Here is a 17,140-nt window from a genome sequence, read left to right as displayed (position 1 = left end):
GACATCATGAAAGGTTTTGCTCAAATTAATAGCAGCAGGTATTTCCCTGTATATTGTGTCCTGATGATATGTCCTACTGTCATTCTAAGCAAAGGCCTATTTCAGATATTCTATTCCCTTGAAAATCTATGAATTAGGTCAAACAAAGCTCGACATCCTCTCTCGATCCAAATCCGTAGAGCACAGCAGGTTGTTGGTGCCAACTTTGATAAGAAAGAATTTGATGAAAGAGAAACTGCAGCAACGCAAGCCAATTCTTTGGAAGGGTGTAACTGTTTTTGCTTAAAAAAAAAAAAAATCCTAACAACATTCCTCTATGAGTCTTGTCAAATAAAGAAAGCATCTATTTGTGACAGCAATTCATCATCATATGATTCTGTCAGTTCAAAGCAGCTTCCTGACAAAATGTCTATGACACATGTGCCCTGTTGGGTCGCTCAGTCGACAATGTTTTCACTAAATTAATACTAGAAATGGTATCATAGACATTTGGGTTTTTTTTAAGTTCGGCAAAGAGTTGATGTTATCTCTATCTCCTCAGCTTCTGCTTTGCTTACTGGAGCGTAACTCACACCAAACATGCAGGATATTAAAGCAATGTAAACATAAGGCCTCCCTTCCCCTTGCCCCCGAGAGCAGTAGGGTGAATAAGCAGCAAGGTCAACACCAAAGAAGTGCGAGTGCACACTCGAGACCTGACTTCATTCTCATGTGCTGACACCGCTAAGAGGTGATAATGAGCCTTAAGGACAAAAGCCAAGCCTGTCAGCAAATCACAAAATTACATAAAACAAGACACACAGAGGGATGGTGGTGATGTGCTAATGACTCGAAATAGGCCAGTTAATGATGTGACGATATGCATTTTTGACAAGCTGCTAAACAGTGAGAGTAATGATCTCTGGGGCCCTGGCTTTTAAGAGCCCACGTGGAACCAGCTGGTGGTGGCTGATTGTGGACCTCTCCCTCATCTTATCTCCAGTTTGTACCACAGAACACCCTGATCTGTGTGTGTGTGTGTGTGTGTGTGTGTGTGTGTGTGTGTGTGTGTGTGTGTGTGTGCGTGTGCGTGTGTGTGTGTGTGTGGTTTCCCCACTAGTGCTTTGGCTGCAGGGCGAGCTGGTAAAACTCTTTAGTGAGCCCGACCCGCACTGAGCAGTCATCAGTGTCATTTAGCATTACACAACAGACCTGCAGCACTTAGCCACATAAATGATCATGATGGAGGCTGCAGAAAGAGAGAGACACGCAGGCAACAAGAGGGAGAGACCGGACAGGAGAGTCGAGAGGCAGAGAGGGAAAACATACATACTGAGGTGGGAGAGACTCATTATCTGTAATGAGCAGATAAAGCAATCCCAGCAGCTGTGAAAACCTACATTGTAATTGATTGATTCATTAATAATAATTCAAATTAGATTTAGATTAGATTGTAGATTACATTTCATTTTCTGAAATGAGATTTCTTTAACAATGATATTGAGGTCATGCAGGATATGTGTATTTTACCATTATGGTTGTGTTCTTGTATACATATTACTCATAATATTTTTTATATTATATACTTGAAATATGAATTTATATATCTTAAGACATAAGAATTTCCCAGAGAGGTTAATTTTGATAAAGCAAAGGTTCCTGCCCCAAACAAATACTGTGCAAGGTTCAGTGTTTTAAAAAAAAAGAATGAATCCCTTTTGCATTTGTGTTATATTTGTTAGTTTACAAAATGAGCCTGTGTTATTGACACCATGTTCTACAATGTATTGAATAACTAAATCACTGGCGCTATATTCCCTGAAGCAATGTGATTACAGTACAGAATGACTATTGTTTGCAGCTCTGTAGAAATGAGTATACACACAGAAGTTCTCTTAATCTGAAATTATCCCTGAACTATATGTTTGATACGTTTTTATGTGCATGTTTCCTGCTGCTTTATGGTTTTCACCTTCTTTTTTTTTCTAATCTAAAAGGAAAGATAATAAAACATTACAGCATTAATATCAAAACCACAGTGAAGAAGAAAGAGAAAAACACAAAGATAGAGAAAAGAACAAAAAGAGAATAAAGCATGGGTAATGATATACGATGGACATACACTCGTCCTAAATGAAGTTGGAGCTGAACGGTTATTATTAAATGGGGTACAGATCATAACCGACTTGAATACCAGCAACAAAGTAATGTAAAATAATTCGCATTACACTATTTTTGGGGGTAACTCTTCATGCAAAAGATTGTTACGAAAGTATTTTTCTATTTTTATCGTACCCTAATATCAAATGTTCAAAACTACAGTTAAGCTATAATCTGATTATAGTCCCTCATCCTGTTGGTTGGCCTCAGCAACTGTGGGACTGTGATGCCTGTGTCTTATATAACCCCCCCCCCCCCCCCCCCCCCCCTCCTCTCTCTCATCTCATCTCCTCCCTCTTCTGTATGTTTATGCTGATGATGTGTCGAAGCACTCAAGCCTGCCTCCCTAGCTCCCCTCGGCGCTGTCAAGAGTAACATCTCTGCCCCTTCCCCTCTGCATAGACGCACAAACTCGGTTTTGTGAGCATTAAAAATGCAGGTCTGTTTAGGATGGTCCTCCTCATAAATATTGACTAAAAGGCCTGAGAACAAGTTGTCCAGTCAGCAGTGGGGAAGTTAGGGGGAGCACACTTTAAAGCACTTGTGTTCCTTTCACTGACACATAAGTCTGGTTGTGAGAAATTAAGATGGAGGAATTATTGATGGACACACAGCCTCCTCTGGCCCCGATGTGTGATATATTGCTATTAATCGGGTCAGTTTGAATGCAGTGGTACATTGAAGACTGACATGTTTTTTTTTTCTCCACCACTTTTTTTGATTTGTTTGATCCCAACAAACTGACAACATATTATCTTATCTCTCTTTTAAGAGCTACTGTGTTCGTCATTACATTTGTCCATCTCCCTTCTCGTTTCACAAATTCAACATCACTTTTCTCAGTGACATCTCCCAGTGCTGTATCATCTGCATATATATGTTTCTTGAAGTAAGTGTAGGTGAAGTATATCTGAATCCTGATTGGTTGGAGATGAATGGAGGTGTCCTCTGGCAGTCCTTACCTGTGCCTCCGGTGGACTGGTATCACACAGTCAATCTGGACAGGTTGTTGGCTTAATAAGCAGACATAAAAGCTGAAATATTTGTCTCAGTCCAGTTGGAATTTGAGTTGTTTTTTTACAGAAAAGTACAATGGAGAAATACGTGATACTGTAAATAGCCAAATCCGTGCAAAACCTAGTCTGAAAACTGCATCAGTAACTTAAATCAGTAGTCACTTTCTGTCACTATGTCCAAAGTAACATTTTCTCCTCTCCTTCCTCTCTCCACAGTCTTCATCTGCAGCTTCATGGTGGCGGCTCCCATCTTTGGTTACCTGGGCGACCGCTTCAACAGAAAGGTCATCCTGAGCTGCGGCATTTTCTTCTGGTCCATTGTTACTCTGTCAAGCTCCTTCATCAGTAAAGAGGTACGACATCGCACACGTTCTCACACAGAGGATCCGGTGTTATTCTATTTGTCCGCCGCCCCACTGAGGAGCTAATTATTCTGCTATGATCTGGATATGCTTCATGTTAAGGCTAGTGAAAAAAAGACGACACGCTCGTTAAGTCAGACACGAGCTTTGCCTTTTGTTGCCAGTCTGTCTCTCTCTCTCTCTCTCTCGCTCAGACACTGGCTACCAGCCAATCAACTAATGAAGGTCCATGCCTCAGACTTGTCTCAATTACAATGCTTTAGAAGATAAGACGGTAGTTTCACTGCTCCTTGACAAGCGGATTTAGATGTGATATCTCTAAAAGCCCCAGTGTGCCGGGCGGTGTTGGATGCATTAAACCATAAAATTATTCTTGGGAGGGCGGGGGGTGAGGGGTGTTCCGCTGAGAGTGGCCATCACATTACAGTAAAAGGATCTCCGTGAGTGTGTGGAGGTGTGCAGACGGACCCCATTATGCAGTCTTGATGGACAGGCGTAATAAAAATCCAACAGACTGAGAATCTGAAGCTGCTCGACTGGCAGATGTGTGGCATTGAAAGCTATACGTTAGGTAAATTCATGCAGCGCGTGGCATGTCTGCAGAGCAGCGTCGTGGAGTCCCGCAGTGTCGTCTCTCCAGTGACTAAGCCAGCTCACTGCTGAAGCTCGTCAGCCCAGAGCTGCGGAAGGGAATGACAGCTCAGAGATGTCTCAGGAGGGCGTCCTTTGACTTAAATCTCCTATAGACTCATCTGCTCTGGAGGCAAGATGGCAGCCATTTGCCTAAGCAGGAAATACATTCAGGCTGCTTCTTGCTCAGATAGAATTAAGGGCCTCTTCCCCTCTGACAAATGCCTCAAAGGCTGTCGATTGCCGATGAGGAGACGGGGACTGATCCTCGAGACCTGCAGTCCTTTGCCCTGAACTTTAACTTTGCCCTCAAGACCTGTTCCTGAATGCCAATCAAATGAGAGTAGATGGCTCTTATGTAACAGCTTCACGGCGCTGTCGCCATGAGAGATGAAAGACATGACATGTAATGAAATGTTAATGACCACTTACAACTGAGTCCTATCATTACGCATTCAACACACTCTGGGGCATTTTGGAGGGATTTGCAGCAGATACAGATCTTATGTAACAGAACTTTGCCACTGCCATAAAGTGAAATTGTATCACTTGAAGGGCATTTCAAATTGAACACATTAGTGGCAGGCTATTTATAATTGTATCCAATGGAAAGCATGACTCGTTACACTTTGATCTAGTGAATAAAGAGGGTGAGACAACGTTAATGATCACTGAACCACTGTTGTTATACAGCGTGACTACGTGGATGGATAATCATTCTTAGGACACTTTATATTTCTTTTCACGAGTGTCATCTTTATAGCTGCAATAATGTTTTTATCTGAATACTAAAGTAGCAAGTGGATGACATAGGTTGAGGCCAAAGGGGTAGTAAATTATTATATAACATTCTATTACAAAGTATCTTTTTGAAGTCACTGAAGTGATGATATCTAGAAGATGTTACCTTCTAAAGTCTAAGTAGCATTATCAAATGTGCCAAATGCCAAGCCTTGTAGGTCCTATATAGATAATAGATCATTGTTTTGCTGTGCATTGAGGAAAATATCCATGTGCTATAAACTGTAAATATTTTTTTCCAAAAGATTTATGAAAATCATAGTTGAGATTTGCCTAAATGTGTTTAAAGCCAATAGCGCAAATGTCAGCATGCTTACACGCTAAAATAATACGGTGAACATGGTAAATATGACCTGCTAAACATCAACACACTAGCATTGTGTACATCCATGCTCTGTGAGACTGTACACTCTTAGTCTTGTTCCAACAAAACAGTTCAAAACGCATTGATTTTCCTAAACCTCCTTTATTCTTTTTTATGTCGCTGTAGTTTTCAATCTGCTTTTACGACCTCATTTTTGTGGCACTTCCCTGGCGTTGTTGCTTTTTGTTGTCGTCACCGCTTTAAGCATTTCTGTTTCAAGCTTCGATGACAGTCTGGTGACCACACACACACTAAAAGGACTAGCATCAGCCACCAAATGGTGGGACATTAAACGGAGAAAATAGACCGGTTGTAAATCCTTCCATACAATGTGACAAGCACAAAGATGCACAGCAGTGAGCGCTCGGCTGTGATCAATCATGAACACTGCAGCTCACATAAAAATCAAGCAGGAAAAAAAACAACGTTAGGCAACTGTGGCAAATGGGGGGTTTGATGCTGAAGTCTTACACACTCAAATACAACAGGATTTCATGGATGCAAGGAAGGCAATCAGCTATAGGCTATACACGCTTTGCACACACATCACAAAGACTACAGACCATTAACAATGAGGCAACCACGCAACAATTATGCCCTAAAACAGAACCCACACAGCACTCTGCCTCTCTCTCGCTAACCCGACACACACACACACTCCAACCTGACACACTATTGTGTTACTGTACAACTTTTCACCTCATGCACAGCAGGTCAATTCAGTGACAGCAAACCGGCTAGAGGTGGAAAAATATTGTCTTTTACCAAAAAAAAAAAAAAGAATGGACCACAGAGGCCTTGGGTCAGAGTACCATATTCGATGCAAACTGAGTGCCTTTTTTTAACCGAGTGTTTAACAATGATGTCAAAGCAGAAAAACAATCCACTGCTTTCCACGTTCTACAGGGTGAAGTTAGACTTTCTAAACTACACAACATTTGCACTGCGGACCATTTGCTGTTGAGGCTTTTAGAGGGTCTGAAGTGCCGATCAAAGGGGTGTCGCGGTACCGTCGTATTTCACACACTGCTTTAAGTGTCGTCTTAAAGCTAGGTATGCGTGTGTGGTGTAGTCTCCAGAGCATGTTTGATAGCTGTGTCTATGACCTCATGACATGATGTCACATCCACCAGCATGAAGCACTGTAGTGTCGGCTGAGAGCCGAGGTCATCGGGGATCACAGTCTCAGCTCAACCTCGGTTACCTACGGCTCAATCATTAATCTCTTTTCACTGCTGACAAACCCAACAGAGTGCAACCTTAACATGCTCTCACTCTCACACACACACACACACACACACACACACACACACACACACACACACTCATTATTAGAGCCCAGAAAGTGCATATGTTTAAGGTGGGAATAAAAAATAAAAAAAATACATAATGTAATGAAATGTAGATGTAAGACAAACAGGGATTAAAATACTCTGAGTATATATCACCATGAACTGCAACATTAACAAATGACACCAGTTTTACATGCAGCTCATTTTACTCATGGGGCTAATGGACAGTATGCAAATTGGTGGCCAATATTTGCAATTTGCGTCACAAACTGTGTGCTCGCTTCACGAGCAGGCAGTCTGCATCCAGTCAGTAGTAGTTGCCATGGAAACAGTTAACAATCCAGCTGCCTACACAGGTGCCCCCCCCACCAGCGTGCAGTCTCCTATTAAAGCCTTTTAAGTATTCATCTTTTCATTCCTCGGTTTATTACGTCTCATGGAAGATAATACGCCGTGATAATCTAATAAAGCTACGTTGGATTAAACACATTGAAATGCTGATGCGATGCCATTTCACAATCTCATTAAGTCAAAAAATATTTGGTTGATCAAAATGACCTTGTCCAACCCTCTGGACCAGGTGCAACAAAATCTCAATATTTAAATGGTTTTGATGGCCCATGTGTTCATGGGATTGAGCGTGTGAAAGTCATTGCGTCTCATTAATGATGAACGACATGCTTGTTACATGTGTGTTGATTCGCTGTCCATCCAGTGTCTGCCTCCGTTTATCTGACTTTGACTTTTAAATCTGCGTTTGAATCCATACTGAATCTGGTGAAACTATTATGGCCTGAAAGCTAGTAAATGTACTGTATGTGCATTGTAAGCCTGATTACAATGACAATGGAGACATTTACTGTAAGTATCTTTGGGCGAGAGGTAAAGATAGACTGTTTTGTGCAGGAAAAGAAAAGTTGGTGAGCAAAAAGCCTTATGACCAAGATAAATGGCTGTTGGGTTGACATTGCGCTCTGACACAGAGCTTGATAACAAAACTCATATTTCTCTCTCTCTCTCTCTCTCTCTCTCTCTCTCTGCAGTATTACTGGCTGTTTGTACTCTCCAGGGGACTTGTGGGAATCGGAGAGTCCAGCTACTCCTCCATCTCTCCCACCATCATCGGAGACCTGTTCACTAGTAACAGCCGCACCATGATGCTCTCTGTCTTCTACCTGGCCATCCCCCTGGGAAGGTAAGACACAGACGGATCCTGTATTCTTGAGGCAAACACTGGGTAACAACAAGACACGTGTTCTATATCGGGAGATGGGAGATCTTCATGCCGACATTTATGAAACTATAGTTTGGTGATTTCATCCTATTCAGCTGGTTCGCTACATGTTAAATCCAAAGGTGCAATGAAATCAGGAGCATTAGCGTAGATAATTGAAATTATCCTCACATGGAGGCCAGGCTCGCTCCTATCTGCCTCTCTTTTTTTTCCCAGAGGCAGCCACACAAAGAGCTGAGGCCCTCTGCAGAAAGACAAGCAGAACTTACAATCGGCTGTGTGTGAAGCTTAAAGGAGGGTGGGAGGCTTTTTTTTGGGGATGTGGTGTGGGGGTGTGAGAGTAGCAGGTATTATTTCAGTTCATTCAATCAGAAAAAGGGCCACAGGGAGAAAACAAACAAAGCCAAGTAATAAAAGATGAATGCACCGGTGGATGCCGCACGGGAGCCACTTGAGGATTATTGTTATGTACAGTGCTTTGCAGCATGTGCCGTGCTGTCGCATGCTGCGCTGTTTCCCACACGGAAATGCTAAATAATAAAGGCGAAATGTGCTGCAGTCTTTGTACACTGTCAACATTAGAATTACATTAAATGTACGTATAACATGCCGCTCAAGTTACAATGGCAGATTGGAGACAGTTGGACAAATGTGCAAGGGAAAGTCTAAACTGCCCTTAGTGGTTGTGTTATGAGCTGCCAAAATGTTTGGGTCACAGTAAACTGCCCAGCAACACAGACAATAGAAGGTGAAAGAGTGCGCCTCAGTAAAGTGCAGTCAAACTTCCTACCCAGTCTCCCACTTGTTTGTCTTCACTGAGGTTGTTATGACCGTTTCCAGGAAATGACCTCAGGAATTAGGCCGGATTCACAGGAAATGGATTTCCCTGTTCTCCAATCCCCCCCCCCCCATATTTTTAACTTGGCCGCGGAGATAGGCTTCTTTCTGTGTGGCGCCGCCGCCATTTGATGTGAGCATATTTTTCGTGCTTGAGTTATATTGTTGGTGTTGAACTTTCCAAACACTCTCTGCGTGGGCTCTGATAACATTCGCCGTTAGTCACTCACTGGAAATATCATATGCTGTCTGAGCCTGTTTATACGCCACTGTTATTTTTAGAGAACTAATCATGGAAAGCACGAGCGTCGACCGTTTCCCCCTTTGCTCTGTGTGAGGATGTGTGTGTAAAACCAGTTAAACATCTTTTGGCCCTTTAGCAGCCAGTGCTGATAAGAACCCACTGTAAAGACGCTGGCTACATTTCATAATCAATCTATTGCTCCAATCTGCTATGCTAATTGGAAACAGCACCTCTTCACCAGAGGCTCTGCACATGAAGACAAACAGGTTCTCTGAGAAATCAGGAAGTCTGATTGACTTTTGTTGACTAAATCTAGGGAAGAGGCTTAAAAACTGTAGGAATAAGCTAAGATGGATAACAAATGAGAGGGAGTAAGGTATTGGGCCATCTTAACTGAAAGAACACCCTTTTTTCAAAAGAGTCTCCCTCATTTAGTGTTTTGATGATGGTGATAGACAGCCCAGTCCCTCAAAATCGGTCGTGTAAGTCCTAGAATATAATTCACACCACTGTGAAACCAGTCCATGATGCCTAATGTGCTGTATGGAAGCATCTGGGGATACCTTTAGTGTTTAGCACTTACTAGAGGCCGTCCGGGTAAAGGGTTGCAACAAACTTTTTTAATTATCGATTATTCAACGGTTTATTTTCTAGATTAATGGATTGATTAATTGTTTGGTCTATAAAATAGTTTTTTTTAAAAGCTGTAGCTCAGGGTGATGTAATCAAATTGTGCGTTTGTCTGATCAACGGTTCAACACCCTCAAAATATTCAGGTTGCTATCTCTGATTGATACTTTGATGATTCATTTCTTATCAAAAATAGTTCAGGCCATAGAACACAAACAAGTATAAACAAAGAGTAATCAGCTCTGTATTTACTGCTGCATAACTGTGTTGAAGATAATGCTCCCATACTTAGCCATTGGTCCTCTGCCGCACATTCCCTCGGTTTACTCTCTCTGTCCTTTAAATGCTGATGCTATCTAGCAGCAGAGGCTTATCGCAGCATAAGGGCCCCTTTATCTGATCTTATCTAGCAACATTTCCCTCAAAGCATTTCACTGTTATTTCCCTTTAGGACTCACAAAACACTCTTTACCTGAGTAAAATGCGGTGAAATTCCATTTCACTATGCCACACGCAGCCTTCAGGCTCAGACAACCATGTTAGTGCCGGGCCGTGGGCGGCAACTTTGCACCTGCATTTTGTGACTATGTGCACAAATCGCACATCCACAAATAGACCAACTAGCCAAGCTGCTACCGGTGCTTTGATCAGTTACACTGTCATAAGATCTCTGTGTCAAGTACCCAAACACTCAACGTGGCAGACAAACAGGATGTGTGTAGTGTAGGCGTACGCTTCAGGACACTGAATCATATACTTAATATATAACGTGCACTCGCCACAAGACCTCAGCGAAGCAGGTCCAGAGGAATGTATTTGATGGTTTGTGTCTTTCTGTCTCTCCGCAGTGGGTTGGGTTACATCCTGGGCTCCAGCGCCAAGGTGGCTGCAGGAGACTGGCACTGGGCACTAAGGGTAAGGGCATCATCCTCCAACACTGCACACAAACATGCACACAGACACAGATGAAGAGCCTGTCTTGGATCTGGGGTCAGAGGGGCCGGTGGTGGCAGAGGCACCGGGGGCGCACACATGGCTGAACAGGCGGTCCGGGACATTGTAGTGATGTGACAGAGCTGAAGGCAGCACAACTCTCACATTCATCCACATCAGCATCAGTTGAGCCTCCGGCCTCCCACACAACGCTTTCTCAAAATCTAGAAATGTTAACATCAAACACAGTCAACATCTTCTAATATGTTGTTCAAGCTAAAAGGCTGTGTGTCGTGATGGCTCAGTTCTGATCCGTTGGCTGCAGCAAGGAAAGTGGATTTCTGTTAAAGATCAAGGCTGGCGCTAGCTTTTTGCGCTTTTTTGTGTTTTTTGTAAACACATTCATCTTTCATTACACTTTACCCTCGGGGGGGGGGGGGGGTCGCCTCTGGTGAGGCAGGATCAATGTCGGCCTCAGTGAAATAACAAGGTGTGGGGGCTTCCTCTACCCGAGCGTAGTGTCTTTTACAGTGCAGGAACTTAATGAAACACTAAGGTTTCATTCTTTAGGGAGAGGTAGCTGGAGGTACATTTTGGCCCTGCCCAGGACGCAGTACTAAATGCATGTCCTGGGTACTATCAGGAGTGCTAGCTGTACTGTGGATTGTGATTGGTCAACCAAATGTGTCCTTACGTCACAACAGAGAGTACAAGAACAACAACAATAACCACCAGCTTGCTATTGCATCTGCAACAGCATCAACAACTGCTTTTTTTTTCAAACAAAAGAGAACAATGAACAATGCATGGAATGAAACTGATGTCCTGATAACCATTTGAGGAGAAGATTTTGTTTGGAGGAAGCAAAAATCACCTGTAAGAATTGAAAATGTGTACCAGTCTACCAGATACCAGAGAAGGCACAAAGCCTCTGTGTGGGGCAGTTGGACCCGAGCACAAAGACACACTTGTTCCTACGCACTGGCTCGCAAAATGCCCCAAAGGTGCTCCAAGAGCATTACGCTGGTATCCCTTTTAATTAAAGGCTGATTTCAGTTTTCAAGAGAAATTTATCTGTAGGAATTTGCTGAGATGTCCCACCTTGACAGGGTTTTGCTTCAACAAAGAAAAAATCCTGAGTCGACAATTCTTTGCAGTAGCATACTTACAGCGTACTTGGGAGCAAACACAGGTGTTCACTCAGGAGCATAAATCACTGTCATGGGACTCCAGTGAGTACTGGAGACAGAACGTCAAGCCAACAGCTCAATAAGGCCTACCAGCAGCAATGGAGAGGACCAATGAAAGGTCTAACAGGACTCCTCAGGAGCCGCTGAATTCAGGGTCAGCTTTAAAAATCCTCGAACAAATTATGACCCGACTCTTCTTATGAACCGACATTTTAAATGACTCAGCATGTCGCCGTGGAGAAGACTCTTGGATGTGACAACTCGCTGGGTTTGAGGAAACAGGACGTGCAGAAAGAAACAAAAAACACAAAGAGCGAGGCAGTTTGTTCCACAGCAGTCACAATGGCATTCCAATAAAACAATCTCAACGCCAATTAATCACCGGTGTGGCATGCAGAGGAAACCAAAAACCGAGACATGAAACGGGTTCTGTGGAGCAGTATCCTGCTTTAAAGGAAAAAAACAATGCAACACATCCGTTTGTTTTTGCCCAACGTGTTCCAGCTACCTTCCTTGTTTAGCGGAAAAATGTGGACGATAATGAACAGGGGGGGATGCATAGAAATGAGCAGCAGAAGAGGGCAGTAACTCATTTGTTTGATTGCCTATACCATCCATGCAGGAAGTGTCTAATGTGCACTGTTGGAGTCAAAGGTCACAGACTACTGGTGTCTTGTTGAATAATAATGAGGGGACTAGAGTGCAAAACTTGTGCAAAACAGAGCTCATATTTATCTTCCATTAAGCTGCCTCTCGCTGAAAGCACATTTATAAGATTCTGTTGTAGATGTCGGTCCAATTAAGTTGCTCCACACGAGGCGATTGGAGAGAAGATACAATATAAGAAAGGAAATCATCAGTGTGATCCACATCAGCCTCAGAATTACTCCCTCAATGAAAAACTTAACCACACACACACACACACACACACACACACACACACAAACATATATACACACACCTGCACATTTCACAGCACTTGTGCATATATATGGCTTTTAGAAGCTACAAAATATAATATGATGAATTTCCCCTGACAGATGAAATTGGTTTTGCTTTTGTGAGCAATATGTATTACTCGACCAAATCCTCTCCCACACATCCCATCCTGTCTTTTGTCTCCGTCTTCGCCACACAGACACACATGCACAAACATGCTACCTCATAACCCATAAAAGATGATAGTGAACATAATAGCAGATGGGCAATTATGAGGTTTTTACCTTGGTGCAGCACTCACAAAGCAGCTCTCAAAGCTCAAAAGCTCTTTTAGAGACGTATATGCTTATACACATAAACACACACACACACACACACACATAAAAACACACACTGTGCCAACAGAGTAAGCAGAGGGAATGTTCTCAGCTCCAGAGGGCTCGTATAGGATGTCAGGCGTATCGGCAAACACAGTGGCCGTCCATTCAGATTGTAAAAGTAACCCATTCCAGGGTATGTACACCTCGCTTTAGGTTCGGAAGGAGCTACGTTTTGAGTGTGAAACACTATAAACACAACAACACAAGAACTCAGTTTAGTTTGCCTGTGAACAGCAAAACAAATGCAACATTTACATGGATATGAAAAATGACAACTGGGCTCTTTATGTACAGCATAAAGCTAGCTCATAACAACATCGAACTAAGCGCTGACTGAATTCATTTAAACCCTCAACATATTGAAAATGATTTGTTACTCTCTAGTTCAAAGTCTCAAATGATATTAGAATTATTTTGTTCTAACAGTATATGCTAAGCAAATATTAACACAATACTCATATCAGGCATGAAAATAGCATCCAGCTTCGTAAATATTTGAGTAAGCAATAAAAAGACATATCTTACACTTTAGACGTTAAATATACAAACGTTACTCTCTCAGTGAAGCCAAAGTGTATTTTTCTGAAGAAACAGTGTAGAAACGTTGACATATTATTACACAGAAACTTACACTTTAAACACCAAATTAATTTCCCTTTAGACACTTGATATTCACAAACTACTGTAAAATGCTCGAATAGTCTTTGCATTGAAACTCTTTGCCCGACATCGCGGACTGATCCTCGTGCTCGCAAACTGCGCTGCATAAACTTCCGGATTTTTTCATGAAGTAGAAACGTACAACAATATATAGCAAGTGATGCATCATCAGTAGTAGACTCTTTAGAAAACGTATCACACTGATCTTTTCCCTGCATCTGCATCATGTCGGCCTCCACTCTAAACCACACTCGCACTACGAATATCACGTCAGTGGGATGATGTGTTAACACGATCCGAGGCCTCATAGTTCTCTCTTTCCCCGGTAGGTGTCCCCAGCTTTAGGGATCACCGCGGGAACCCTGATCCTGGTCTTCGTGCCCGAGCCGAAGAGAGGCAGCGCTGACCAGATGGGACGTGTCAGGAACCGCACCTCCTGGCTCTGTGACATGAAGGCGCTCGCCAAGAAGTAAGGCCTCCCATCGGCTTCAGAGAACATACCAGATATTTGTGGAGATTGACCAGTTTACCTGATCAGTGATCAGTATAGCCTCCCCCCCCCCAAACTCATCTATTATTGCCCAGCTGATCACTAAGAGCCATGCATGCTAACATCATCTTGGGCTGTAGGAAATTGTAATGGGCATGTTGTTGACCAAACTATTAATTGAGAAAATAACTGTCAGATTGACAGACAATGAAAATGATCCTAGAGGTGTAGAAATAAACACTCACACTTATTCGCTTACATTTAGCCTATGGTAGCCATTATAGACATGGGCATGTTCACACAAGACACAGTGAACCAGCGTCATTCACTCACCACCATTCTGCAATGCTGCTAAACTGTGAAGGGTGCTTTGCATTCATGACACTAAGCCCTTGTTAGTGTATGACCTGTGTGCTAAAAGAAATGTTATAAACTCTATAAAGCTACTCTGATGCAGCCATGCAGGTTTATGGGATCTATTTTAGCACAGCAACCACATGTTCATCCCCCACACAGTGTGACTTTTAGCTGTACAGTCTTCCACATTCACAACCAATGGAAAGTGTTAAATAGTGACATAAAACTGTCAACCTTAACTGCACATAATTTCAGTTTACTTACCATTTAACCCTTTAAATTCTCAAACTCCAGTCGTATTCCTTTATTATTTGTTTGCAATCATTATCAGATGTTTTGGTTGTTGTTTTTTTACAAACAGAGAGACAAATCCAGTGAGATTGTGTGACAGACAGTGTTTCTGTGTACCTTTTTTAAGCCAAGATAATCACCTGTTTTGATTTGGCGCTCGCGTGTGCTTCTTCCTCACTTAGTCGGAGCTACGTGTTCTCCTCCCTGGCATCCTCGGCGGTGTCTTTCGCCACTGGTGCGTTCGGCATGTGGATCCCTCTGTACCTGGCCAGAGCCCAGGTGGTGCAGAAGACGGGAGAGGCCTGCACAAAAGACGTCTGCAGTAGCACAGACAGGTGAGAGGTTAATGACTAGACACAGAGTGCAGGCTTTGAACTCACTGGTGTAATCTGAAACCATGTAAAAGAGAGGGATCGAAGCACACTTTGCCCTCAAAGCTGGATCTGAACTACTATAGAGCTATCATAGTTCAGTCAGTTCATCCATTTATATTGTAGGGTTGCACCTTTTATAAAAACCCATGCGTCTTCTTAACTGAAACGTCTTTTGGGTGGTTGCATGGACTAAAAACTTGCATGATGTTTGTAATAACAGTCTTGTCTGTGCTCTCCTGTCCAGCCTAATCTTCGGGGCGATCACCTGCGTGACGGGCCTGTTGGGCGTGGTCATCGGGGCGGCCACCACGCGCCTGTGCCGCCAGAAGACAGAGCGAGCCGACCCGCTCGTGTGCGCGGTCAGCATGCTGGGCTCGGCCATCTTCATCTGCCTCATCTTCGTGGTGGCCAAGAAGAGCATCGTAGGAGCCTACGTAAGAGTCACTTTGTGTAACTTTTGTGTGTATATTGTGTCTGAGAGGAAGTTTAATCGAACAGTGGAGGAAGTTGTGATCAGGTCACTTTTTGCTTTCCTATTTTCCAAGAATCAACAGTTCCACAATGACAAATGTCCTTCACACAAGGAGCGATTAGAATGTTCATTATGGGTTTGCCTCAGGGCCTGAGAATTAAGAGTGAAAGTCTGATAATCAATCTAAAGAGAGAGGGTTTAGAGGCTCATCGGGTGGGGTTATGTTTGAATCAGGAATAAAGCAGTAAAAGGACACCTTGCCTGATGCCAGTCCCTTTCAGTCCCAGAGGCAGTGAGTGGGTGTTGCTCCTCATAATGAACCACCGTAATTGCAGGATAGATTGAGATGGCCTCAGGGGCTGCTGCAGGTAGCTGAGGCTCATACCTCGTCCAGCCAAAAGTTAAGAGTCTCAGGCAAATGCTTAGAGAGCTTGTGTCTAATTGCCTTGTGAAGCAGGAAAAGGGTGCAACTTCCCAATCACTGCCCTGAAACAATGCACTCTGTGCTCACCAAGCGCACATTTCTCAGTCTTATCAGAGGAAGAGGAACTGACTCTCAACAACTTGGGCGGTAAGAACGCTGGAAAAGATAGGAAACATTTCCCATGCATGTGAAGGAACATAACAAGCAGCCTTCCGTATCCAAAATGTGTGACCCTGACAAGTTTGCCCTCTGACTTTTTTTTTTACAGTATGTGTGAGGTGTGTTTAAGTATGGGATCTTGTTTGTATGCTCAGGATTGACCGCTTTTAAAATAACAGCGATAACGCACCATCTCAATCAACAGAGAATGTGTGCAATGCTGTATATACTGTATTGATTATACTGGTTTTCTACAGCTGCTAAGCAAAGAAGTGACTGAGTGAAAAATAATTACATGCATAAGTGGTGATTATGATTTGATAAATTCAAATGTATATGAACTCCTGTGAGGTCAGAGGAGCCCATTTATTAGGAGTTTGACAGAGGCACGACTCAGCCAATTAGACCTGAGGTGCAGAAGTGTCCATATTAATTACATGATTACAGATCCGTCCCACTCGATTTTAGACAAACACTGTGTGACAGAGAGGGCTGACACCAGATTTCCATCTTTGTATTGGTCGCAAAGGATAAAGATGTGGTCCACTGGTGCTCTCAAATGTTACATATCTCACCAAGGAAGAATAAAGTATCTTGTTGTAGGAAAAGGTAGGCAGTACTAGCAGCTTAACCGTAACAGGCCGGGATTTTAAATGAGACTTCCCTGCTTCTCCGACTCCTCTACTGTACAGTATCAAATCATGGTACAGTACAACAGTTGTAAGTGATCGGCTCAGGTTTCATGGCGAAGCACTGACAGATGTGTCGTGTTATAAGGCGTGACGTGGCCGCAACGATTGACCCCCCTCGCAGCTGTTGTCTCGTCAACACATCTGAGGAAATACTGGGCTTCTCTTTTCCTAAGAGCTAACATGTCGGTCACGGTGTCTGGTTCGCAGAACAGACATCTCCTCTGTCAGAC

At 43.0% G+C, this 17,140-nt stretch overlaps 1 protein-coding gene across 3 annotated transcripts in view; it reads left to right on the top strand.

Moving 5' to 3' along the window:
• spns2 (SPNS lysolipid transporter 2, sphingosine-1-phosphate) overlaps positions 1-17,140 on the top strand; it is a 60,814-nt gene that overhangs the window by 28,011 nt on the left and 15,663 nt on the right. For 2 of the 3 annotated variants that reach the window (XM_076101588.1, XM_076101589.1), the window contains exons 3-8: positions 3,372-3,508; positions 7,648-7,799; positions 10,398-10,464; positions 13,981-14,120; positions 14,972-15,124; positions 15,408-15,597. In XM_076101588.1, coding sequence (XP_075957703.1) covers positions 3,372-3,508; positions 7,648-7,799; positions 10,398-10,464; positions 13,981-14,120; positions 14,972-15,124; positions 15,408-15,597 — 839 coding nt within the window. Of the gene's footprint in view, positions 1-1,120; positions 1,317-3,371; positions 3,509-7,647; positions 7,800-10,397; positions 10,465-13,980; positions 14,121-14,971; positions 15,125-15,407; positions 15,598-17,140 lie in introns of those variants that run through there. The other variant, XM_076101590.1, reaches the window with a different exon arrangement.

This window comes from Anarhichas minor, unplaced genomic scaffold, assembly GCF_050575085.1.
Source record: "Anarhichas minor isolate MPS153535 unplaced genomic scaffold, ASM5057508v1 ptg000027l, whole genome shotgun sequence".
Taxonomy (NCBI): Eukaryota; Metazoa; Chordata; class Actinopteri; order Perciformes; family Anarhichadidae; genus Anarhichas; species Anarhichas minor.
This window is presented reverse-complemented; position numbering and strand designations above follow the sequence as displayed.